A 25,559-nucleotide genomic window follows, 5' to 3' on the forward strand; every position below is an offset into this window, starting at 1 on the left:
GACTCTGAAAACTTTTGTTTGTCTTGAAGAGTTACCCCAAAATATTATACCATATGACATTATGGAATGAAAGTAGGCAAAGTATGCAAGCTTTTTCATTTTTATGTCGCCTATGTCTGCTAACACTCGAATTGCAAATACAGATTTGTTAAGGCGTTTCTGCAGTTCTGTGGTGTGCCCTTCCCAATTGAATTTATTATCAAGTTATAATCCCAGGAATTTAAGACTGTCAACCTCTTCTATCTGCTCTTCTTTGTATTTTATGCATATGCTGGGTGGAAACCTCTTACAGGTTCTGAATTGCATATAGTGAGTCTTTTCGAAGTTTAATGTCAGTGAGTTGGCTTTAAACCATTTATTAATATCCATGAAAATATCATCAGCAGATCTTTCTAGAACTACACTTGACATACTATTTATTGCAATACTTGTGTCATCTGCAAACAAAACGAACTCTGCTTCTGGTAGTGTAACTGATGAGAGATCATTAATGTACACAAGAAAAAGCAATGGCCCTAAGATGGATCCCTGTGGGACACCACATGTAATTTCTTCCCATTCTGATGATGACTGATGACTTAATTCACTAGTCCCTTGCACTGACACCCTTTGTTTCCTGTTAGTGAGGTATGACTTGAACCATTTTGCAGCACTGTCCGTGACACCATAGAAGTCTAATTTACTTAAAAGAATGTTGTGGTTCACACAATCAAATGCCTTTGACAAATCACAGAAAATACCTGCTGCTTGTAATTTGTTATTTAATGAATTAAGTACATGTTCACTGTAGGTGTAAAGAACCTTCTTGATATCAGAACCCTTCAGAAATCCAAACTGTGTTCTTGATAATATGTTATTTGTGGTCAGATGGTTGAGCAGCTGCCTGTACATTACTTTTTCTAAAATTTTTGAGAATGTTGGCAAAAGTGAAATCGGTCTGTAGTTTGATGGTATCTCTTTATCCCCTTTCTTGAATAGAGGCTTAACATCTGCATATTTTAGCCAGTTAGGAAATGTCCCAGTTATAATTGACTGGTTACACAAGTAACTTAGAATTGTGCTGAACTCACAAGAACATGCCTTAATTAACTTTGTTGATATTTCATCGTACCCACTAGAATGCTTTGTTTTTAAAGATTTTATTATGGACGTTATTTCTTTTGGTGAAGTGAGTGATATATTCATGTACTTGAAGCTATTTGTGAAGGCTAGTTTCAGATAATCTAGGGCATTATTTACTGATCCTGTTCAGAATAAGATAATAGTTGATTCTTCATTGAAATTTCAATCACAATTTCTAGTACAGGTATTATAGAAGATGGTCTGTAGCTGGATTTTTTTTTATACACTGGCACTGTCTTTGCCAGTTTTAAGAAGTCTGTTAAAGTACCAACCTGAAGGCATTGGTTAATGGCAGGAGCTAAATATTCATCAATATCAGATACAGTACCCTTTAGAACTGCACATGATCTGTGCTAACAGAGTGTTTAAAACCTATCACACCTGGAAGCACTTTTTTCCACCTGGTCAAGGTTCAACTATTGCTAATGCTCATGTTGTTTATGACACCAGTTTCTAAATACGGTTCTTCAGCTACAGTATACCCAACAACATCAATAAAATATTGGTTAGAATCATCAGGGCAATAAGTCTTTTTCTGTGTTCATACACTAGTTCCCAGACCTCTTTGCCTGGATTCGGGGATTCAGAAATGCAGCTAACATTATATGCCTTTTTGGCTGCTCTACTCCTTTCCCGTAGATTCTTTTAGCCTTCAGGTAATAACAATGAAACATATCTTTGGCTCTGTCATCTTTTGCTGCTTTAATTCAGTCATTTAGCAGCAAAACAACATACTTTATGTTTTCCAGCTTGTGACAGTGCTATTCCTTGTCTCTGCCTATTTTTCTTCTATTTTTTAGTTTACATAAGGGATTCTCTGTGGTTACTGATGAGAAACAGCTGTTAAAAATTATTCTGAGAAGCTGGAAAATACATTTAAAGGCATCACTTGGTCCCAGTCCTACAACTTCAGGCTGCCAATCAATCCTGGCGATCACATTTTTGAAGATGTTTATTCCTTCCTCCGTTATGTTCTTTTTACTAAAGGCATAGTCACAATACCACATACTGTCTTGGCTATTTAGATAGACACTTACTTTGTAGTTATAGGCGTTTAGGTTGCAGATGATGTACAAAGGCAAGTGTCTCCTCTTATTGGTTCATGAGTAGACACATCCAATCAATAGCTGCTCATAAGTACTTTGATGTTTTCTTTTTACTGCTGCCTTCTGCAAAATGGATGCTGAAGTCACCACACAACATAATTTTTTAATTAATACGCATTACATAGCACAAACTGCTGCCAATTTTTATGAGAAAATTATCGAATTCTCCACGAGGTGTATTATATGAAGTTGTGACAACAATATTTACATCACATAGTTGTAATGCACGCAATTCTAAGTCCAGGTCAACACAAGACTTTTTTAGGTCAGCTTCCGAGACACTAAGACTATTTGTATAGACAGATACCCCTCCGTATGTAGTTGTTTAACGATTCCCTTCACTTATCACTTCAGGATATTCCACGTGTCTATAATAATCCTCTTCCTGCTACGCTAGACAGTACTACTGATTCACAAAACATCTGGTTCGACTTGGTCCACAAAGATGGTTAAATTGTGCAGTTTTGTTCTGATACACTGGATATTTACACTTGCTACAAAAACAGGCACATTCTCATCAGACATTAATATTGAACTGGAGAGCTGTACTTCCTCCTGAATAAAAAACACTTTGTAACTACATATTTAAGACACACAGAAGGATCCATTAATTCATACTTTAGGTAATGATCAACACCCAGTTTAAAAGTGCCATTATATCTCGTCACGGTTTTCTCAACTATAAAATAGTAGCAAACTGAGCGTTAATAAGGTGTATCCAATAGATTTTTGATAATTTAGTTATATGTCGCGAAAGGGCTATATTACGTGCTCCCGAGAATGTGTTTTAGAGAGCTTTACGGCTAAAATATGAGAATAGCGACATGGTGAAACTCGAAGCGATGCCGGCAGTTTTTTTTGTTGCAATTATCTGTCGAAACCTAAAAATTTACGTAGCAGTATCTTCCCATAGAGGAGGTAATTCTACAGTGTATCTTCTGCTTCGCTTGTATTAGATTATCGCTACAATTTTCACACTAAATTACAAGTTTGGACTAAAGTGTACTTCTAATTTGGAAAAACAATTACATTATATGAAGTCTTGTCGCGTACGACTTTTTGAATGTGTTTGAAAACTTATCAACGACGTAGTTGGTATCTCGTCTTTATTTTACGCTATTGTTTATTGGCAACTATGTTGGCATTACATTCCGATGCTCAATTGTCACCTGAGGTGGAAGGCGTACAACTGTCATGTGAAGTTTCTGCGAGTTGTGGAGGTTGCTTTTCGTAAATTGTGTGCGTAGTTCACCTAAGGTAGTTTTAGGAGAGCGTTTCTGTGTGGAAGATCATTCCCTACTGTACCATTTTCGTCTGACTGATAAACATGATGGTAAACTTTTTTTAAGAAATTGAGAGCCGGTGTTCCTGAAGTTTCAGCAGATTCATTAAGACTGTATTTTGTTTATGTTTCAGGAAGGATTGGAAGATAACGCAGATTTAATTAACGACGATAATAGGAAGGTGAGGAACTGTAATAGTGGAAGATAACCTTTCATCCCCTCACCAATGCGATCAGTTTCTTTTCTTTTTTGCTTTTTTTGTTTTTTTGTTTTTTTGTTTTTTTTTTTTTTTTTTTTTTTTTTTGTGAACCCTATTTTCTAAATTCAGAACATGATATTATTAGTATGTTGTTTCTGTAATATAAGCATTAACGTGCAAGGTTGGGCGAGGACGGTATGTAGACACGTCGATAACAAGGTGTTTATATGTTTTACTTAAAACGTTTTACATCGCATCCGTTTTTAAGTTTCACCAGTAGTTTTTAGTGTAGTTTATTTTAAAAACTTGTCACGTAGCACTTTCTTCGTTGCATCCTGCTTGTCTGTGACTTCTAGTGTTTACTCTGTGTTCCAGGACGGTTTAGACGATAGAGACATTTTAAGTGGTGATAATAGAAAGGTGAGGGAGCATCTTTACTCATTAAAATTGTGTTGTGTACTGCATGTTTTTGTTGAAATACTGCCTTTTACAGTTGCATGCCCAGTTTTGGCAGTATTTGCTTATTCAATTTATAGCTTGTGTTATGACATCTTAATTTCTATAGGGCTCTTCTATATAGAATATACAAAAAATGTTTTTGCAAACGTTTCTTTGTGTACATCTTTCTTTCCACGTCCTTACACATATTTTAGTGTCAGAGTTCTTTGGCTGCTTTCTTTTCCCCCCATTCTTGCTATAATTGTATCGGCCTACAGTAAATATGTGAACCCCCAGTCCCTTTCATATTAACTATTTTAGAAATTAGAGATTGTAAATTAACACTGGTGATTAGACAGTTCTTACATTCATTTCCTGTATTTTTGTCAAAAGTGGCATTGATTGTACAGATTTTTTGGTATAAATTCTCACAGTATGTTCTTTGGAGCTTCATATGGTTCTAGCATGCACTACTTTGAAAATGGGTGGTGATTAATATTCTGTGGTTCTAACAAACACTGGAAGAATGTTTTCTTGGGGGTTGTAATGCTATTAACTGTATATGTGATCTTGTTTTTTGAACTTTACGTTTGGCTTTTGTATTAATGGCATCATACATAATTTCATTCTTATGTTTGGATATGTATGAATAGGTTGTTGACACCTAGGAGGCTTTCCCCTAGAACCGCTACCTGTTGTTTCATCTACTTTCTGTAGGCTTGCATTAGGTTAAAATCCTTAGACCAGATTATTTTATTGTTCAATATTAGTCCTAAATGCCTCTTCATTTATTCAGTTGTAGAAAAGCAGTTATTTTAGAAAAGGGTGTTGATCTTCCTCCAGTCAGTTGTTTTTATTTGTTACTTAATACTAAGTGTTTAAGTAACCACTGATTTCAGAGAACCCTCACCTTTCTACATATTTCATAAACTGAAATCTTCCGCGGTGTAAATGCTAGCGTTAACTGAAATTTTTAGACCTGCATCAGGAGGGTTTGTTTGAGTATCTAATGGTTACAAATTCTGTCAAATGCCTGTTGGAAACGAGTTAGCCTCTTGCCCCAGAACATTAAATTCCATGTCTGTAAGGAAATGTTTAATTGTAGTATTGTACATTTTACAGTGGTTATGAATGTGAACCATTGTAGTGCATGGCAAAGGTTTTAATGATTCTGTGCACACTGTAATTATTCTCATTATCTTTACAGACTTTATAGGAGGAATAAGTAGAAGATTCCTCATGTGAAGCTGATTCTTGAAACTTTTCGGGATAGTTTGCACCTGTCTTAATTTCTTCCAGTTCAGTTTCTTCAGCATCTACTATCCCCTAGCTCAAACGTATGGCCATTTGTGCTGCTCTTCTTTGTATATCTTTAATAACCCCTGTTAGTCTTATTTGGTGCAAGTCCGACACACTTGAGCAAAATTGTTCAATAGGTTGCACTAGTATTTTGTAAGTGATCTCCTTTGCATGCTCACTGCATTTTCCCAGTCCCAATGAACTGGCATGTGTTAACTGCTTCACATTTGACTGACTGCATGTGTTCATTATATTTCATAAGCCTACAAATGTTTAGGCTGTACCTGGGTATTAGTTGCAGTCATAGTAGACTATGGTTTTTTGTTTGTTTGTTTGTTTTTAAACTAAGTTGACAATTTTTCTGCAATTTGAAATCTTATTAAGATGTGACTGAATATTTGTGCAAAATTTTTGATATGATTTCATTCTGTGTAGTTGTATCATGTGCAGTGTCAGATTGTTGATATTGTCTGCCAAGTCATAAACATAAAAAAATGAACAGTAATGTTCCACATTTCCCTGGGCACAATGAAACTTACTCCTACAACTTTTGGGGCTCCTCCATCTGAGCTAACAGTGTTGTCCCTGCAAAAAAATCTCAACCCAGTCGGATGAGTTTTATCATATTCCAACGAAGTCCTGAATGATATTTCACCACACTATACCCCATCTGGTGAAGGAAAAGAAACTGACCCGGCTGTTCTGCAGCATTATTGACACATTCTGCTGAAGACTCCTACAGTCTATAGCCATGTGACCCCTCTGCCCAGAGTCATGACACATTTCTCCTATGTTACTTTGCATTTAAAATTCCTTAAAAGCCCCTTTGGAAACAATTTTCATTCATAGACAATAGTGCACATCCCTCTTTCAATGTTATTTCTAATGCTGTATAATTGTTTGAATCCGCCCAGTTGAAGACACTGAAATAATTACATGAAATTTTCTGTTAGTTCTTCTATAGCTGCTGGGACTGCCTCTTCAAGTACAATCTTTAATCTGCATGAAGATTTTGCTGTGCATGCTAAGTTTATTTCAGTTATAAGAAATTTTGTGACCGTATTGTAATCCCATAACTAGAAAATTAGAGAATTCCTTAATAGTTTAACATCATCTGAAGTAAAAGGTGTACCGTTTTGAAAGTAAAAGAAGACATGCTAAGATCTCAATAATACATAATTTCCGTCAATATTGAGGAGGCACTTGTCATAACGTTGTACCAGTTTTTGAATACCCTCCTCATAGAAGTCTGCCGCCTGACTTTTTAACCACTACATCACCACTGTTTTGACTTCGTCATCGTCTTGAAGACGCTGACCGTCCAGGTATTTCTTAAAATGCAGCAGCTTACTGTAAGAAATTGCACAATCTGCGCCATTCTATTCAGAACAAAAGACATGGAAAGTTGAGCAAGGGCATTGTTTTGCTGCAAGACAATGCCTGTCCGCATGTGGCGAATCAGACCAAAGATCTCATCACATCTTTTCGATGGGAAACTCTAGATCATCCTCCGTACAGCCCCAATCTTGTGCCCAGTGACTACCATCTGTTCCTGCACTTGACGAAACACCTGGGCGGTCAGTGTCTTCCAGACGATGACAAAGTCAAAACAGTGGTGATGCAGTGGTTAACAAGTCAAGCGGCAGACTTCTATGAGGAGGGTATTCAAAAACTGGTACAACGTTATGACAAGTGCCTTAATATTGACGGAAATTATGTAGAAAAGTAGATTAAGGTACAAGCTTTCATGTAAAAATAAAATTATTGAGATCATAGCACGTCTTTTTTTTAATTTCAAAACTTTACTTACTTAAAAAACATGCCTCGTATTTTAGGTGAGCTTTGCCATGTACAACTGTAAATTATGAACCAAAAAAAGAAAAAGGGAAAATTAATAGAAGTAGTTAGTGATGGGAAGTTAGGAAACAGTATTCTACAAAGATAAAACTGGCTGATTTTGAAATCAATAACCTATTTTGCTAAAATACACACTTAAGAAATTTATAAAAATCTGAGTTCATAAAAACTAATTTGAGTGTGGGAAAAGCCAAGAAATTGTAGACTTAGAAATTTTTGGAGTGTCAGATGTTTTATTTTCAATTTGCATAGAATGAATGCATCATAAAGTGCAGACAGTGTGATGATATTTACTTTTTCATACATCACTGAAGTCATTCAGCAACATTGTCTAATGGAAGTAATTGTTTTGAATAACTTATTTGCATTTTTATTTAAGGTGATTTGAAAGTTATTTTAAAGAATTTACACTTGGGGTGTACTGTTTTGGTATGACATGTAGGATATATAAGTGCTAAAGTTAGTGAAGAAATTCCTGAGTTCAGTACTATACATGTTGGAATTGTAGGTTGCTGTAATCATAAGAGACGAAGATACTTGGACGTGATAGACTAGCATGGAGAACTCCACCTGAACCAATTTTCAGACTGATAACAACAGTTTGTCTGGACTTTAATTATTAATGTTGATTGGCAGTGATTTAATGAGGCCAGTCTATGTAATTTGATACTGGTTTTTATTATAAAAAATTGTCCATGCTGTTAACTCATTGTTGCTGATGTTTCATTTGAGGACATGTTAAAATGCTTCATAATAAAAAGATGCAGAACATGCGAGGCAAACTGCCTTTGAGTTTATCCTAAATCAGCATAGCAATATTAAATTATGCCAAGTCTGCATGCAAATTGTAACCTGTTTGCGTGTGTGTGTGTGTGTTGTATCCTGTTTGTAGGAAAGCTTGATGTAGCTCACTCTTTGTTTCAGCCTGGAAGATCGGAGACAGTGGATTTAACGGATCATTCATTGCTTGTTGATATATCTGATGCTTTGAGTGAAAAAGATAAAGTTAAATTCACAGTTCACACTAAGGTAAATGCTATTAGTATTATTAGATTAGTGAGTGCCTTGGTGGATGGGTGTCACACAGTAAAAAGGTTCTGGGTTTATTTGAAATATGTTGTTGTTTACTTTATTCTGCATGTAGTTGTCCACGTTGCTGCTTTGTAATCTGAAAATGCCAGCTTGGTTGTCTTAACAAACTCCTTACATTTTTATTCTTCTTCCTCCTCCTTCTCCTCCTACAAATTTTTTTAGGGTTTCTAATAATGTCCCAGGTTTCTGCACTATTCAGTGGGAGTACATCTTTTAGGATGGAGCAGTTCTTTGGTGTCTTTGTAGTAAAACTAGAGTTCGTGGAATTTCTTGGTATGTAGATTCTAGATCCCTCTGTGGTATACGAATTCTACTAGTGGCTCCTTCGTGTAACACAATAGGCTTAGTAAAGCCACAGTCCTGGAATTGTGTTGAAATTGAATCGTTCATTCTGCAGTACAGCATGCATCATTTTTTAAATTTTGATTAAAACTGTGTGCTGTCTCAGGACTCACTCCTTTTCAAGCCGTGTTCTGAGTGAGTTGTCATGGAACAGCTCATGGTCCACTTCCATAGCATCAGTCGTACTCGGGTTATGGCTAAGCCATATTTTCATAATGTCTTTTCTTCCAGGTTTCCTAGTACAGCATATGCCAGAGTTTGGCATTGGGAAGTAGGAGAGGGGTACTGGCAAAACTGAAGCTGTGAGCTTGATTAGCTACCATACTAGGATAGCTTAGTTGATAAGAAAGTTGCTTGCTAAATCTTAGTTTCTGAGTTTGAGATCCAGTCAGGCACAGATATTTAGAACACAGAACCCATTCTCCCTCATTGGGTGAAAGCGACTTTCATTTATCACTATAATCTGGTGAAAATTACTTTCTGGTTCATGCCTTGCATGTTGGAGCTGGTTTCCTCCAACTGGAACTTTCACAGCTGAACTGTTTGCTGTTGCCAAATTGCCACTACAGATGATCAATTCACTTCAAATTCCTTATGCTTTCCTTTTGGATGTTTTTGGGTCCTGGTTCTTGTCCTTCTAACATTTCATTGGACATGACCCCCCCCCCCCCCCCACACACACACAACAAAGGTAATGAAATACATAAATTTCATATACAGCACTAGCTCAACACTATTGGATCCTCCCACACAAGATGCGATTTTACATCGCATCCTATCAGCACAGAGTTCGCCCTTCAGTTGATAAGATTCATATGACATTGCATGATGCCTAACTATTGTTAAGGCAGCAAATTGTTCCAACTGGTTCTATAGAGGAATAAATATAACACTGTATCAAAAAGTGGTGGGGTTGCGTAGAAATTAAGATACAGTGTGGGAGGTTGTGGGTTCAAATCTTGTCAGGTGGTATATTGCTTTTATTTTTTTATCTTGATCAGGTTGACTGTTAGATTTTTATTCAATTAATTGATTTAAATGTAGAATTTTATTTTTCTTTGTGGTATTGACATAATTTGCTCATATTTTTTTGCTGTAATTTGGTTTTTGTTTGGAATCTGGCAGTGTTACCTAGATTACCTGTAACATTGTCAACCCGGTTGACAATGTGTCTGCTCGTGTAGCCTGTGTGAGGATAGTTTCAGGTAAACAATGAAAGTGAAAAGGAACAGCTTGTTGCTAGTTTTGAAACTAAAATTTTTCTGCCTTCAGTTTGCTCACAGAGGTCAACTTTAATCACCTTGAACAAAACCAGTGTGGTTAATGGTTCTCCCACAGGTTGTTGACTGCAGTTTTCTCAGATACATTTCCACATAAAGAGGTTGTGGTTAAGGTAGAAAATGTAAATCCTGGGCTACGAAACTTGTCAGCTGCAGTTAAGTCATTGGTCATTTGAAATCGGCTGTGGGCAGAGCATCTCACATCCTGTCATTCCTGATGGCAGTTGCTCTCAGCATCGCTCTGCTTTACATCTAACAGAACTTCAGCACTAGTGAAGTGACACGCTGTTTTTGCATGTTGTCTTTAACAGATTGGCAGCCGATGTGGCAACGCAGTAGTGTCAAGTGACAGATGTCAAGAAACAAGTAATTTCAGTTGGACTTCGGTTGATATTTGTCTGTTGATTATACTTAATGGAGTTTAACATATAATAGGCTAAAAAAATCCTCATTTTAGAAGAAGCAATGGACAATAACAGTTGGCTGTGTTGCTGATAGTGCTAGACATCTGTGCCCAAGGATGTACTGGGTTCTTGCATAACATTAAGGTAAAACTAGGTTGAAAACTAAGCTAGAATGTTGAATTTCCTGTCAACGTGTTTACCCACTGCTTACTGGTTCCTCTACATTGCTCATTATGTATTCCTCTCATAACTTTGCATTAGTGTAGATAATTTTAATTTGATAAACTTGCCAGTGTGTTTCCTTTGGGACATACAGTTATTTTGTTTTCAGACAACTCTACCAGAATTTCGTAAATCAGAGTTCTATGTTGTTAGACAGCATGAAGAATTTATATGGTTACATGACAGATTTGAAGAAAATGAAGATTATGCAGGCTACATTGTAAGTTAAATGCTTAAAATGCTTATTGTTTGAAATTGAATTTAACTTTCATTTTATTAAAAATACTAATTTTCCGAAATAGATTCCTCCAGCTCCACCTCGACCAGATTTTGATGCATCCAGAGAAAAGTTACAGAAACTTGGTGAAGGAGAGGGTACTATGACGAAAGAAGAGTTCACAAAAATGAAACAAGAGTTGGAGGCGTAAGTTTGTTTTGGAATTTTCACTCAGTGTTTACTGGATTTCTTTATGGCTGTTGTCTTACAAGAAGTTCTTACAAGAAAGAAATGATTACATACTTGTATAAATCGTCCCTGATAACACACACACACACACACACACACACACACACACACACAGTGGACCCAAATCTCATTTTTCTAAACATATTATGCAATATAGCTTCTGATTGGTTGCGTAAACACTTAAAATTTGTTCTATTAATTTGGTTCTAACTGTCGAGGTTTTCTGTTTGGTAATAGATCTTCCCTCCCACAAAAATGTTGCCCTATTTTTGAAACGTGCTAAGTTTGTGGCTGGTTTCTGCTTGCATTTGTAACTGCAATAATGTAGGCAAAGTGATTATATGTGGAGTCAAGGACAAGATTGAAAAAGTAGTTCTCATTTCCTTTATTTAACTGAAAAGCAGCACATTTTATTTTCATGAAATGGAAGCAGATACAAAAACATTACATATGACCACTGCATTAGAAAATGTAACTGATTGGCAGCAAGCCTGTATTCTGCATTGTTCACTACTTTAATTGCTATACCCATCTATCTGGTAGCAGCAAAGGGCCTCGTTCACATACAATGGCATCTCAAAAGATTCATTAATTCTGTGCACAAGAATGTGAATATCTTTGCTTAATAGGAAGTTTTCTAAACATTTAAAGTCTCCAAAACATTGCAGCTCAATACTAATTTTCCAGCACGAACCATGTAACTCTTTTCTCCCCAACACATTGAATTTGTAGTAGATGGGCTAGTAACAGTTTTGAACTCATTAATGTGAGGGATAAGATTTTTGAACATACCTTGTTCTCCTGAGGCCGCTGACATCCATAGGCAAACTGTACTCTCTTTATGAGAAATGTGCAAAAGTATTGGTAACAAAATTTCATTTTACAAACTAAATTGAAAGTTTGTGTATTGGCAAGTTTTCTGTAAAACAACTGATGCATGGAAAATAGATATTTTATCAGATTAATAAAATAATTACAGTCCAACACACAAACATGGCAGTGGGAAATGATTCCTGAAATCCAGTTTCCTGGAAGATGTCACATGTAAATGTGATGACAGTAATTTATGTTAATACCCTTTTTTCATATGTGTTCTTCAGCCATGCCTTCACTTTCAATTGCATTTCACTTTTTGATTAATTTTTCTCCATCTTGTCTTGATATTCAGTCATATTTCATTTGTTCTGATATAAACTCCAATTTCAACTTAAGTAAATATTCTTACAATAACCACTTCTTATTAACATCCGTGTAAGCTTTTTCTACTTACATAAAATGTTGTTTGTTTCTTTAAAATGGCCGGTCGGGGTGGCTGAGCGGTTCTAGGCACTACAGTCTGGAACCGCGCGGCCACTACGGTTGCAGGTTCGAATCCTGCCTCGGGCATGGATGTGTTTGATGTCCTTAGGTTAGTTAGGTTTAAGTAGTGCTTAGTTCTAGGGGACTCATGACCTTAGAAGTTAAGTCCCATAGTGCTCAGAGCCATTTGAACCATCTTTAAAATGATGCTATAACAGGCCAGTATCAGACTTTTATTAGGTAAAGGTTTCTCATGGATGATATTCATGAACAATGAAATTGACAGTAATGTGTAATACTTACTATACATATCTAAATCTTTTGAATCTTTTTCCTTTAACGGCCTTCAGTTGCATCCATACATGCAGTCCAAACATAAGTGTCTTAAAAAGTTAAAACTTCTTGGTAAATAATACGGAAAACCAGACAGACATCATGGGCACCTAAAACAAAATAATGCTGTCAGAATTCAAACAGTTTTGTGTGTGTGTGTGTGTGTGTGTGTGTGTGTGTGTGTGTGTGGTGCACATTCCTTTAGTAAATTTTTAAATGCCAAAACTCACCATGAAGAAGAAGATTAACACATGAGGATGTGCTTGGTGTACACAGTCATCTCTGCAATCAGCCAGTTAGTTTCCCTACTATGTTATGGACAGCTGAAGATATGATAAATATCCTAAAGCTACCCCCCCCCCCCCCCCCCCCCAACACAATATGGTGATGGTACCAGTTGGAAGCAATGAAGGTGGTGTCAGTGGCAGTGGTGGCTGAATTTCCACCTGGCAATGGTCTTCGTCTTCGCGAAATGTGTCTTGTTACCTTTGTGAGTAAAGTTGCATTTCAGAATGTCTTCAGTTTGTTTTATTTATCATATTTTCTGACAAGAAATACAGAATTTGTGATCAGTTACGTAGAACAATAAAGAAGTGTCAAAAATAAGAATATGCTACAATGAAATTTGTTACATGATTTTTTTATCTCAATATTTTCACAAGGACGCATCACCAATTTGACATAAAATTTTAAGAAAAGAGAGGAAAAAAAAAAAACATTTCTAATATATCAGCCCTAGCAGTCAACCCCATGTTAAAGTTCGGTCTGTAATTCTGATAGTAGGTTGTTTTATGGAAGTATAGTTTTTAAATTTGTTCACCGGTTATTTCTCACTCCATATCATTGCAGCTGCCTAAACCCCAGGCACAAAGTATTGGTCAGCAGAATGACAATCATAGCCCTCCTATTCGCAGATGTTCAAGGGAAGAGGAGAGAATGGGGGAGGTGGGCACTCTGCTGAACGTGTTTTGGATTAGAGTGTCCATGTTTTTATATGCAACAGAATTTTAAGTAAGGAGTACAAAATATGTAAACCTAGTGCACAAAACTGTTCAGTATTGTTTTAACAACAGTCTTGTATTGCTATTATGCAACTGTGTATGTGTCTCAAAATCAAAAGGACTTGATCCAAGCAACTGAACTATTAAGAAATGAATGTAATGATTTTCAGTCAGCAGTGCAATCATGTGAATGACATTCAGCAACATGAGTGTTCAGATGTACTTAACTTTAACAATGCCAGCTTTAAAACCTAAAGAAAAACTCATAACAGTTTGTTAATAATCAAGTAGTGCTATGTTACTGCTTTAATGACACACTCATTCATTTACACTGCATTTTTGAATCGCAACATAAAAAAATATTCAAAGCAGTAAGATCTCGGGCACCAGCTGCAGTTCAGAAACCATGTGCTTCGATGCAGTCACAAAGCATGTTACCAAAGTCAAAAAACAGTATTTCACAAACACCATACCGGCTACACTGTACAGTTTTTTGCTTGAGCACTAAACAGCTGCAGTGGGACAAAGCAGGTGAAAAACCAGTGCACATACAAATTTAAAAGCTGTACTTCCAGGTCATAACTGTGTAGCTTTCAGAATTACGGCCCTGTGTGCGATATCTTGCTGGAGTTCATACCTTGAAAGTGTGCTGCTTTTTCTCGTTGTTGAGGTCAAGTTGGTAATATTTCCTTGTTACTCCTGCATATTGTGACCTGCATTAATATAACTACTCAGTTTTGTAATTCGGTTGTCTGTTCATTCACCTTTATGGTGCATTTTTACATCTTTATTCCCTACAGTTTTATTGTTCTTATTCACATGAAAATTTGTTCAGAGTAATTGCACGTCTATTTTCTTTGTTATATAGTAGAAAAAAATTTGCCCCAGCTGTGTTAAGAAGCAGTACTTCATAATTTATTTTATTGGCCAGTTGTGAATGTCATTCCAACAGGGTATTGCATTTTATAGCCTGATCATATAAATAGAAAAGTGTAGTAAGAAATAAATCATGATAGTTCGGTGAATATAGTGAATGTCTTTATATAGTGGAGATCCTGAATCACAGTAAGGCATGACAAAAGACTATTGGAAAGTTAGCTATTGGCTATCAAGGCCTTCATCAAAATTAAATATAAGCACAAGCACACACTCGTGCAAATGCAACTCGCACACACCTGACCAGTCTCTGGCAGCTGAAGCCGGTCTATGAGCAGCTTGGCATTATGGTTGGGGTAAGGAGGAGGCTGGGGTGATGAAGGGGAGGGATAGCAGGGGTGGGTAGGGACTGTTAAATGCTGCTGGGAGTTTTCAGGGATGCGGTGGAGTTTGGGGCAGCTAGGTGCAGTGTGGAGAGGTTACAGTGGGTGGGGTGTGAGTGGGGGTAGTGGAAAAGGGAAGAAGTAAAAAGACAGATAGATGCATTGTTGGAATAAAGCGCAGTGTAGTGCTGGAATGGGAACAGGGAAGGGGATAGATGGATGTCAATGAATAATGAAGGTTGAGGCCAGGAGGGTTACAGGAGTGTAGAATATATTGCAGGGAGGGTTCCCACCTGCACAATTCAGAAAAGCATGTGTTGGTGGGAATTATCCAGATGACACCGGCTATGAAGCAATCATTGAAACGAAGAACGCTGTTGGGCTGCGTGCTCAGGGTTGGAGTGCTGTAGCCATTTCTTGGCCACAGTTTGTCTGTGGCCTTTCATGTGGACAGACAGTCGTTGGTCTCATGCCCACATGGAATGCAGCACAGTGGTTGCAGCTTAGCTTGTAGATCACATGACTGGTTTCACAGGTAGCCCTGCCTTTGATGGGATAGGTGATGTTAGTGACTGGACTGGAGTAGGTGGTGGGAGGGTGTATTGGACAGGTCTATTACAGGGATATGAGTCATGGGAGCAGGTGTTATATAGGGATGGATGAGGATATTGTGTAGGTTCAGTGGGTGGTGGAATACCACTGTGGGAGGAGTGGGAAGGATGGTGGGTAGAACATTCCTCGCTTCAGGACATGAAGAGAGGTGGTTGAAACCCTGACAGAGAATGTAATTAACTTGCTCCAGTCATGCTTGGTTCTGAGTCAAGAGGGGAATGCAGCTCTGTGGCTGGACGGTGGGGCTTCGGGAGGTGTTGGGTGACGGGGAAGGTAATGGCATGTGATGTGTGTTTTTGTACAAGGTTGGGAGGGTAATTAAGATTTGTAAAGGCCTCAGTGAGATCCTCAGTTTATTTAGAGAGGGACCACTCGTCACTACATATGTGGCTCTGGGCACTCGCATGGCACTATCCTATGCCAACTTATTCATGGGCCATCCAGAGTTCTTCCTAAACATCCAGAATCCCAAATCGCTCACCTAGTTCAGATTCATTGATGACATTCCCGTGATCTGGATTGAGGGTTAGGACACCTTATCCACATTCCTTGACAACACCACCTCCCCCATTTGTTTTGCCTAGTCCTGCTCAACCCATCAACCCACCTTCCTCGATGTTATCCTCAAAGATGGATAATCAGTACCTCTCTCCATATGAAACCTACTAACCACCAGCAATACCTCCACTTAGACAGCTGCCACCCATTCCATACAAAAAGTCCATTCCATACAGCCTAGCCACCACCCCCTCCAGGTCCGGGGGTTAGAATAGGCCTGACTTACTCCTGCCTGTCCTAAGAGGCGACTAAAAGGAGTCTCACTTTCTGGCCCTATTAGTTTAGGTCCCATTCTACAGTTTGACATGCCACTTTCAAAATTCTACTAAAGTGCAGGCCATGTGGGGAAGGACGCCTTATGTGGTGCATGAGTTACCCGTCCCCCCAGGGGGTCCACAACTCTTGTGGATACGTGCGTGGTGAGCACGGGGGCCCCGAGCTATTGCAGCCTTCTTTCTCTCCAGGGCTGCATTTCCTTCCCCCTTCCCCCTCCCCTCCTTTCCCCTCCTTGCTCCTTTCCCCTCGCCCTCTCCTGTCCCTCTCTTGGTGTCCTTGCTTATGTTGGTCCCCGCTATCCTCCTGGTTCTGTTGGTTTTACAATTTGGCTTTGTTGCGTAATCACCTCCTCCTTTTGGCATTCCCTGGTCCCCCTCTGGGATTTGACCTCCATTCCTAAATTTCTCCTCCATAGTGTGAGCCATTTGGGGAAGAGCACCTTACCTACTGTCTCCACGTGTGCCCTCCTAGTACATTCCACCTTTTTTTTCACGTCGTTGTCTAATGCTAGGGTGCATAGCCAGCACGGTAGCCAGCCCGTGTCATGGGGTCGCTATGTACCCTTTTGGTTGAGGCCCCTGAACACACAGGGATCACACTTCTGATACCTGAGCTGTGACCTCCTCATGCATGCCTTGGAGTGGTTGCTCGTCATCCTGGAGCATCGTAACTCCCGGCAATGGCCGCCGTGCCAGGTGGCCCTTGGTGTGGCTGGGTGGCGCCCATGAGGAGAGCCCTTGATCGGAGTGGGTGGTATCAGGGCGGACGCTATGCAAATGAAACGCATACGGTTCCAGAACTTGGGCTGTTCTTCTGCAGCCTTCTCTCTGCGTGGAACAGATTCTTCGAGTGCTGCTTCTCGTGCCCCTTCGGCCTTCCCTTCCATGGCTACCCCCTGGGAAGAGGGTCAGTCCCGTCGGCTAGGGGCGAAATCTTTCCCCCATTATCTAGTTTGCACCAGGACTGATGGGGATACTTTCACCAATACCAAACCTTTATTCTTTGTGGAACACATTGAAGACAAGTTTGGTGAAGTGGACTCCCTGAGCAAGATGCGGTCAGGTTCGTTGCTGATTAAAACTGCTTCAGCTGCCCAATCTGCGGCCCTTCGTGCCTGTACCCATCTTGGCACAATTCCTGTGTCCATTACGCCCCACCAGTCTCTAAATATGGTTAAAGGTGTGATTTTTCACAGGGACCTCATCCTTCAAACTGATGAGGAACTTCGGGACAATCTCGGACGGCGGGGTGTTCACTTTGTGCGGCGTGTTCAAAAGGGTCCTAAGGACAATCGCATTGATACTGGTGCCTTTCTCCTGGCCTTTGAAGGGGATACCCTCCCTGAAAAAGTTAAGATTATGGTTTATCGATGTGATGTGAAGCCGTACATCCCACCTCCTATGAGGTGTTTTAAGTGCTTGCGTTTCGGACACGTCTTCCCGCTGTTCACAGGCCCTTCTCTGTGGTGACTGTGTATGTCCACTCCACGAGGGGAGTCCCTGTGTTCCCCCTCCTGTGTGTGTAAATTGTCATGGCAGTCATTCTCCACATTCACCAGATTGCCCAGTATATAAGAAGGAAAAGAAGATACAGGAGTATAAGTCCCTCGATCGTTTAACCTACACAGAGGCCCGTAAGAAGTATACATGTCTTCACCCTGTGTCCATGACATCTAGTTACGCTTTGGTTACATCTTCACCCCTTCCTCCCCCATCCTTACCCCCATCCTGGACCTCTCTCCTCCCCTGCGGCTCCCACACCTTCTCCTCTGGGCGCTGCTCCCCGTCCCCAGCTGGAGAAGTGTCCCACTCCTTCGTCGTCTGCCGGTCAAGGGCGCCTCTCCCGGGATGCCCCTTCCCGGCACCTTCCAGGCCAAAGGTCTGCTGCCATGCGACGACCGCGAGAGCTGCGGTCTGTTGGCCCCCAGGTCGCCCGGTCTCTTTCTGTTCCCAATCTTGCTGCAGCTGGCTCCTTTATGCCACACAGCCCCCCCTCAATCTCAGCCTGAAAAGAAGAAGAAACAAAAGTCCCGGGACAAAGAGCCTCTGGTGTCACCGGAGGTCCCATCCCCGACTTCACAACCGGATTCTGACCTGTCGTTCATGGATGTCGCCCCCTCCTTGTCAGTGACGGGTAGGGACCCGGTGGTATGACTGGCTTTAGAGTGTTCAGTCTCCATTTAAATCATCGTTCTGCGGTTCTCCAATGGAATTGTAATGGATACTATCGTCACCTTCCAGAATTGAAATCCGTTCTTTCGTCTTACTCTGCAGCTTGTGTGGTTCTACAGGAATCTCATTTTACTGATGCTCACTCACCGACCCTCCGTGGGTTCCGTGTTTTCTGTCTAAATCAGGTCGGACCCCTGCGGGCTTCTGGTGGCGTTTGTACGTTGGTCCATACAGACATTGCTAGCACGTGGATTCCTCTTCAAACTACATTGGAAGCGGTTGCTGTTAGGGTCCACCTGGACTCTGAGGTCACGGTTTGCAATCTTTATTTCCCTCCTGACAGGACTCTTACACCTGCTGCCTTAACTGCCCTTCTTCAGCAACTTCCTCCTCCCTTCCTCCTCTTTGGGGATTTTAATGCTCATCATCCCTTGTGGGGCAGTGCCTTTCCATCTAGACGAGGTCTTCTCATGGACCAGTTTATTGCAGACCACGACTTGTGCCTTCTTAATGATGGCTCCCCTACTCATTTCAGTGCCGGTCATGGTACCTTTTCTGCCATTGATCTTTCTCTTTCTTCTCCCTCTTTCCTCCCTTCATTACACTGGTCGCCACATGACGACCTTTGTGATAGTGACCATTTCCCGTTGATTCTCTTGCTCCCCAATGGACAGGTTACCTCGTTGGTCTTTCGAATGCGCCAATTGGCCTCTATACACTGCACAGGTCGTGTTTTCTCCCTCTTTGTCGGGTTGTATTGATGACGTCTTGCGTGACGTGTCTGATGCGATTGTTCGCGCTGTTAGCCATGCTGTCCCGCGCTCATCTGGACCATTTCGTCGCTGGCCAGTTCCGTGGTGGAGTACGGCCATTGCCATTGCCATCCGTGATTGCCGTCGAGCTTCGCAACCCTTTGAGGCACCCATCCGTAGCCAGCCTTACTACCTTTAAACGCCTCCGCACTAAAGCCCGTTATTTAATCAAACAGAGCAAGCGGATATGTTGGGAACGATTTGTTTCTTCCCTCGGTTCTACTGTCCCTCTGTCACGGGTATGGGCTACATTTCGCTCTCTCCAAGGTTACCATCGGCAGTCCACCCTCCCAGGCCTTCACCTCCCAGATGGCCTTTGTACGGACCCATTAGTTCTTGCAGAACATATTGCGACCCATTTTGCAGTGGTATCAGCATCAGCCTCCTATCCAGCTGCTTTCCTTCACCAGAAACAGCGGGCTGAAGCTTCCACCTTATGTTTTACTCCTTGTGAGTCAGAATCTTACAACGAACCTTTTACTGAATGGGAATTTCTTTCTGCTCTATCTTCTTCTCATGATACGGCCCCTGGCCCAGATTCCATTCATAACCAACTGCTTCAACATCTCAGTGCTCCACAACGGCAACATCATCTTCGGGTGTTTAACCGTTTCTGGCTCCAGGGTGACTTCCCTTCTCAGTGGAGGGATAGCATCGTGGTTCCTGTCCTTAAGCCTGGTAAGAACCCCCTATCTGTTGACAGCTATCGGCCAATTAGTTTGACCAATTTTGTTTGTAAGTTACTTGAATGGATGGTAGCCCGTCGGCTCAATTGGGTCCTCGAATCTCGGGATCTATTGTCCCCTTACCAGTGTGGCTTCCGAGAGGGACGGTCTCCAATCGATCATTTACTTCGCTTGGAATCCGCAGTTCGGCAGGCTTTTTCCCAGTGCTGCCATTTGGTTGCAGTGTTTTTTGACCTTCGCAAGGCCTATTACACGGCCTGGCACCATCACATATTACTTACCCTTCATCAGTGGGGTCTAATGGGGCCCACTCCCGATTTTTTATCCGCCAGTTCCTGTTCCATGGGTCATTCAAGGTTAGAGTTAGTACTGTTTTTAGTTCTCCACGGACCCAGGAGATGGGTATCCCACAGGGTTCTGTCTTGAGTGAGTGTCCTTCTTTTCCTCATTGCTATCGATGGACTTGTGGCCTCTGTCAGTCCTTTGGTCGCCCCTGCCCTGTATGTGGATGATTTCTGCATTTGGGTTAGTTCCTCTTCGATGGCATCTGCAGAGCGGCAGCTCCAGGGAGCTATACGGCGTGCCTCTGCATGGACCCTCTCCCACGGGTTTCAATTCTCTCCTCTAAAATCACGGGTGGTCCACTTCTGTCGCCGTACTACGATCCACCCTGATCCAGAACTCTCTCTGGATGCACAACGATTGCCTGTGGTCCCACAGTTTCGTTTCCTGGGTCTTCTTTTCGACAACAAGCTCACTTGGCTGCCCCATATCAGACATCTGAAGATAGGATGTTTCCATAAACTCAATGTCCTTCGCTTCCTTGCCCACTCCTCTTGGGGTGCGGACCGTTCCCTCCTTCTGTCTTTATCATGCTCTAGTTCTGTCTCGCTTGGACTATGGTTGTCAAGTTTATGGTTCAGCTGCTCCTTCCACACTGCACGTGCTGGATCCAGTCCACCATCGTGGTATTCGTTTGGCCACTGGTGCCTTCCCTACTAGCCCTGTTGATAGTCTCCTGGTTGAAGCCGGGACCCCCCACCCCCACCCCCCCTTTCTGTTCGGCGGTCCCAGCTTCTGGTGTCTTATGCACTCGCTATCTTTTCCTCTCCCACTCATCCTTCCTATTACCGGTTGGGCTCCGCCTTGTGTCTCTTTGCCGTGATTTTCAGCTTCCTTCTTTGTCATGTCTTCCTCACTCCCCCCCCCCCCCCCCCCTCTCCCCTTGGTTAGTTCCTTGGCCTCGAATTCGGATGGATTTCCGCCGAGGTCCGAAAGACTCCATCCCCCCCCCCCCCGATGGTGTTCCGTTCCTTTTTCCGCCAAATTTTATGAGAGTTTTGGGATGCTGTTGTTTTTTACACTGATGGCTCTAAATCTGCTGATCATGTGGGGTATGCCTTCATGTCCTCTGTTGGAATGGAAAATCATCTGCTGCCTTCTACATGTGGGGTGTTTACTGTGGAATTGATGGCAATTTCCCAGGCCGTGACCTTTATTAAACAGTCCCAACACAACCGTGTTTTGCTATGTACGGACTCAGAGTGGTCTTCTTGCTATTGACCGCTGTTTTTCGTGCCATTCCGTGGTCTCTGCCATCCATGACCAGCTCGCTGATATTCACCGTGCTGCTTGTTCCTTTGGGTTCCTGGCCATGTGGGTATCCCGGGTAATGAGCTCGCTGATAGTTTGGCTGGGGGAGCAGTCACTTACCCCCCGTTTTCTGTAACCCCTCCTGCAGCGGATTTACGGCTTCACATCAAATCCCACTTTGCACAGTAATGGGCCAACTCTTGGCAGGCTACTCCCCGTCTAATAAACTTCGTGTGATTAATGTGACACCAGGCCCGTGGCGTTCTTCCTTTCACCTCTCCCGAAAGGACTCGACCACACTGTGTCATCTCCGCATTGGATATACCAGGCTGACCCATGATTTTCTTTTGTGTGATGAGCCACCCCCACTTTGTGGTTGTGGAGCCTTCCAGTCAGTAGCCCACATTTTGGTTGAATGCCCCCTTCTTTTGGCTCTGCGTGCTAAGTACAGACTCCCCCACACTTTACCTGTGATGTTGGCTGACGATTCCCGGATGGTCTCTCTGGTTCTAGGTTTCCTCAGGGAAAGTGGTTTTTATTCTCAGTTTTAAGGTTTTTAATCTCTCTCTGGTGTTGGGGCAAGGCAGTCAGTGTTTGGGTGTCTCCCGCTGTAAGCCGTGTTTAGAGATTCCCGACTCACCTCCCTTACCGAGATCCTCTTTTCTTCCCCTTTTACTCTGTTTTTACCCTTTTTTTAAGGATTGGTTAGTCTCCTTTTCCCATACGTACTTCCACATTCTAGCGGTTGTACCTTTTAAGTTGCAGGTGGTCTTGCCTATGCTGCTTCAGCATAGTGTTGAGTTCGTTGTCTTGCTGACTTCCCTCATTTTGTTTTTACCATTGACAACATGACTGCCCTTCTACGTTTTTAGCCTTTTCCCTTTATTGTTCTGACTTTCCTGAGATGTCACACTAGCGGAATGGACCACATTTGAAACAAGGGGCTGATGACCGTGCTGTTTGGTCCCTTAAACCCCACACAACCAACCAACCATGAGATACCCCTAGATTCGATCTCCTGAATCCCTTGTCATGGCTTTGCATGTTCACCTGCGATTCAACTATTTGGGCGAGGACACTTTCTGGGGTATGTCATTTTCTTCTGTTGTCTCCTGTCCTCTTTCGCTCCCATGACAGTGTTGGATTTCACTGCGCTCAATATCCAGCACAGTAGCCAGTCCATTGTGGTGGGGCAGTCATGTACCCATTTGGTGGTAGCCTCCTGACAACACAGGGATCACACTGCTGATGCCTGAGCTGTAAACTCCCTACATATGCCAAGGAGTAGATGCCTGTCTTCCTGGGGCATCAGGACTACCGACAATGGCAGTCATGCCAGTTGGCCTTTGCTGTGGCTGGGTGGCACCCGTGTGAGAGCCCCTGTTCGGAGTGGGTGGCATCATGGCAGATGACCCACAATGAAGCAGACTGTCATCTCTTGCTGGTGACCATATGGCGCCAGCAGTCTCTAAGAAGGGCAAGATCGAATACGATGCCGACAGGTATGACCCTAAATCGTTTCCCTCCTCACTACACCATGGGAGGAATGTAGGGCTACAGAACGGAGAGAGCCATATTCACCTCTGTTTTTAGTCTGTAGCAGAACTATGGGTACTCCTTTCTACCTACTACAAAGCCTCACTTTTTCATTGAACATGATGAGAATAAGTTTGGAGAAGTGACAGTGCTGTCAAAGGTGCAAAACAGCGCAGTCTTGATTCAGACAGCATCTCCAGCCCAATCCCGAGCATTACTCACCTTTGACAAGCTGGATGATATTCCTGTTTTCGTCACTCCCCTTAAAAGCCTCAAGATGGTCAGTGGATCATTTTCCATCGCGATCTCCTCTTGCAGTCTGACGACGAGCTCTGTGCCAATTTTGAACGGCGTGGTGTTCATTTTGTCCGGCGCATCTACAGGGACCCAGACACAACAGGTTTGCTACCAGTGCCTTCATCTTGGCCTTTGAGGGTGATTCATTGCCTGAAAAGGTCAAGGTGGTGGTTTACCACTGTGACATTAAACCATATGTCCTTCCTCCTATGTGGTGCTTTAAGTGCTGTAAGTTCGGCCACATGTCTTCCTGCTGCACTTCCAGTGCCACATGTCGAGACTGTGAATGTCCACTGCACCCAGATATTCATGTGTGCCTCCTCCCACTTATATCAACTGTGGAGAGCACCCCCCCCCCCCCCCCCCCCCTGCTCGCCAGACTGCACAGTACTCCAAAAGGAGTGCAAATCAGGGAGTACAAGACCCTGGCCCAGTTGACTTACCAGGATGCTAAATGTAATTTTGAACGATTACACCCCATTTGGTTGACGTCCACGTATGCTGCAGCTACATCACCATTGCCATCCCAAGTGCCAGTGGTTCCTCATGCCACGAACAGTGGGCCCTCAGGGTCAGCAGAATACATCTGCCCCCTTGGTGGTAGGGGGCAAATCTTCCTCTGTTGCTCCCAAAGCACATACCTCTGGAACAAGGCCCTCTACTCCCTGCCAGAGAAGCAACAGCCTCCTCCGGCTCCTCTCGTGTGGAAGGGATCCCTTGGGGCCCTCTCTCCAAAGGTCTCCACTAATGCCATGGCATACACTCGCCAGTGGCTCAAGGAGCCAAAAGCTGCTGGATGAAGAGCTTCATGCTCTTCCTCCATGCCTGAAGCTATTTCAGAGAAATCTTTCCAGCAAGCCCCTAAAGAGAAGTGCCGGCCGTGATGGCTGAGCGGTTCTAGGCGGTTCTAATCCTGCCTCGGGATTGGATGTGTGTGATGTCCTTAGGTTCAATTAGTTCTAAGTTCTAGTGGACTGATGACCTCAGATGTTAAGTCCCATAGTGCTCAGAGCCATTTGAACCTAAAGAGAAGCGAGAGGGCAAGCAAACAAAAAAGTCTGCTGAGAAAAAGGACCCTCAGGTGGCCCAAACACCACCACTCGCTACAAATTCTGCATCTGAGGATGTGGTGATCTTACCGTCCCCTGCGGACCTGGGTCTCACTGATGCCTCATCCACTGCAGGAATGGCTGCAAACACTCACTCAGTGGCAGCAGGTGACCCTGCCTCCTTGCGTGCTTAATGCCTTCCCGACCTCAACATAACGTCATCCTTCAGTGGAATTGTGGCGTTTTTTTTTTTCCACCACCTGGCTGAGCTACAGCAACTCTTAAGTGGGGTCCCTGCCCTCTGCAGGTATAGGGGATATTACAAGAACCATAGTGACTATAATAGTGTGTCAGGTGGAGTTTCTCTGTCCTGAACTCTGTATGCAGTGAACCTGTGCCTCTTCAAACCCCTCTTGAAGCTGTGGCTGTCAGGATAAGGACAATGCGAGAAATAACTGTCTGCAACGCATATCTTCCTCCAGATGGTGCAGTACCCCTGAACGCATTGGCTGCACTGATCCATCAACTCTCTAAACCTTTCCTACTTGGGGAAGATTCTAACATTCGTAACCCCTTGTGGGGTGGCATCGTTCTTACTGGCAGAGGCAGAGATGTCAAAAATTTACTGTCACAGCTCAACCTCTGCCTCTTAAATACAGGTGCCACCACACATTTCAGTGTGGCATATGGCACATATTTGGCTATTGATCTCTCGGTTTGCAGGCCTGGACTTTTCCCAACTGTTTACTGGAGAGCACATGATGACCTGTGTGGTAGTGAGGACGGGGCGTGAGTCGTGCTTGGGTAGCTCAGTTGGTAGAGCACTTGCCCACGAAAGGCAAAGGTCCCGAGTTCGAGTCTCGGTCCGGCACAGTTATTTCTTCAAGTTCTTTTGGTAAATTGAATATTGAATGAATTAAAAATATTCTGTATGCATGCCCAAAAAATGATGATAGAATAAAAAATG

General features: G+C 42.4%; 1 protein-coding gene across 3 annotated transcripts in view; it reads left to right on the plus strand.

Moving 5' to 3' along the window:
• Window positions 1-3,391: 3,391 nt before the first annotated feature.
• LOC126237045 (sorting nexin-6) overlaps window positions 3,392-25,559 on the plus strand; it is an 80,039-nt gene continuing 57,871 nt past the window's right edge. For 2 of the 3 annotated variants that reach the window (XM_049946807.1, XM_049946808.1), the window contains exons 1-6: window positions 3,392-3,561; window positions 3,645-3,692; window positions 4,086-4,130; window positions 8,229-8,333; window positions 10,754-10,864; window positions 10,947-11,068. In XM_049946807.1, the coding sequence (XP_049802764.1) occupies window positions 3,556-3,561; window positions 3,645-3,692; window positions 4,086-4,130; window positions 8,229-8,333; window positions 10,754-10,864; window positions 10,947-11,068 (437 nt within the window). In that variant the 5' untranslated portion in view covers window positions 3,392-3,555. The remainder of the gene's footprint in view (window positions 3,562-3,644; window positions 3,693-4,085; window positions 4,131-8,228; window positions 8,334-10,753; window positions 10,865-10,946; window positions 11,069-25,559) is intronic. The other variant, XM_049946809.1, reaches the window with a different exon arrangement.

Source organism: Schistocerca nitens, chromosome 2, assembly GCF_023898315.1.
Source record: "Schistocerca nitens isolate TAMUIC-IGC-003100 chromosome 2, iqSchNite1.1, whole genome shotgun sequence".
NCBI classification, from domain to species: Eukaryota; Metazoa; Arthropoda; class Insecta; order Orthoptera; family Acrididae; genus Schistocerca; species Schistocerca nitens.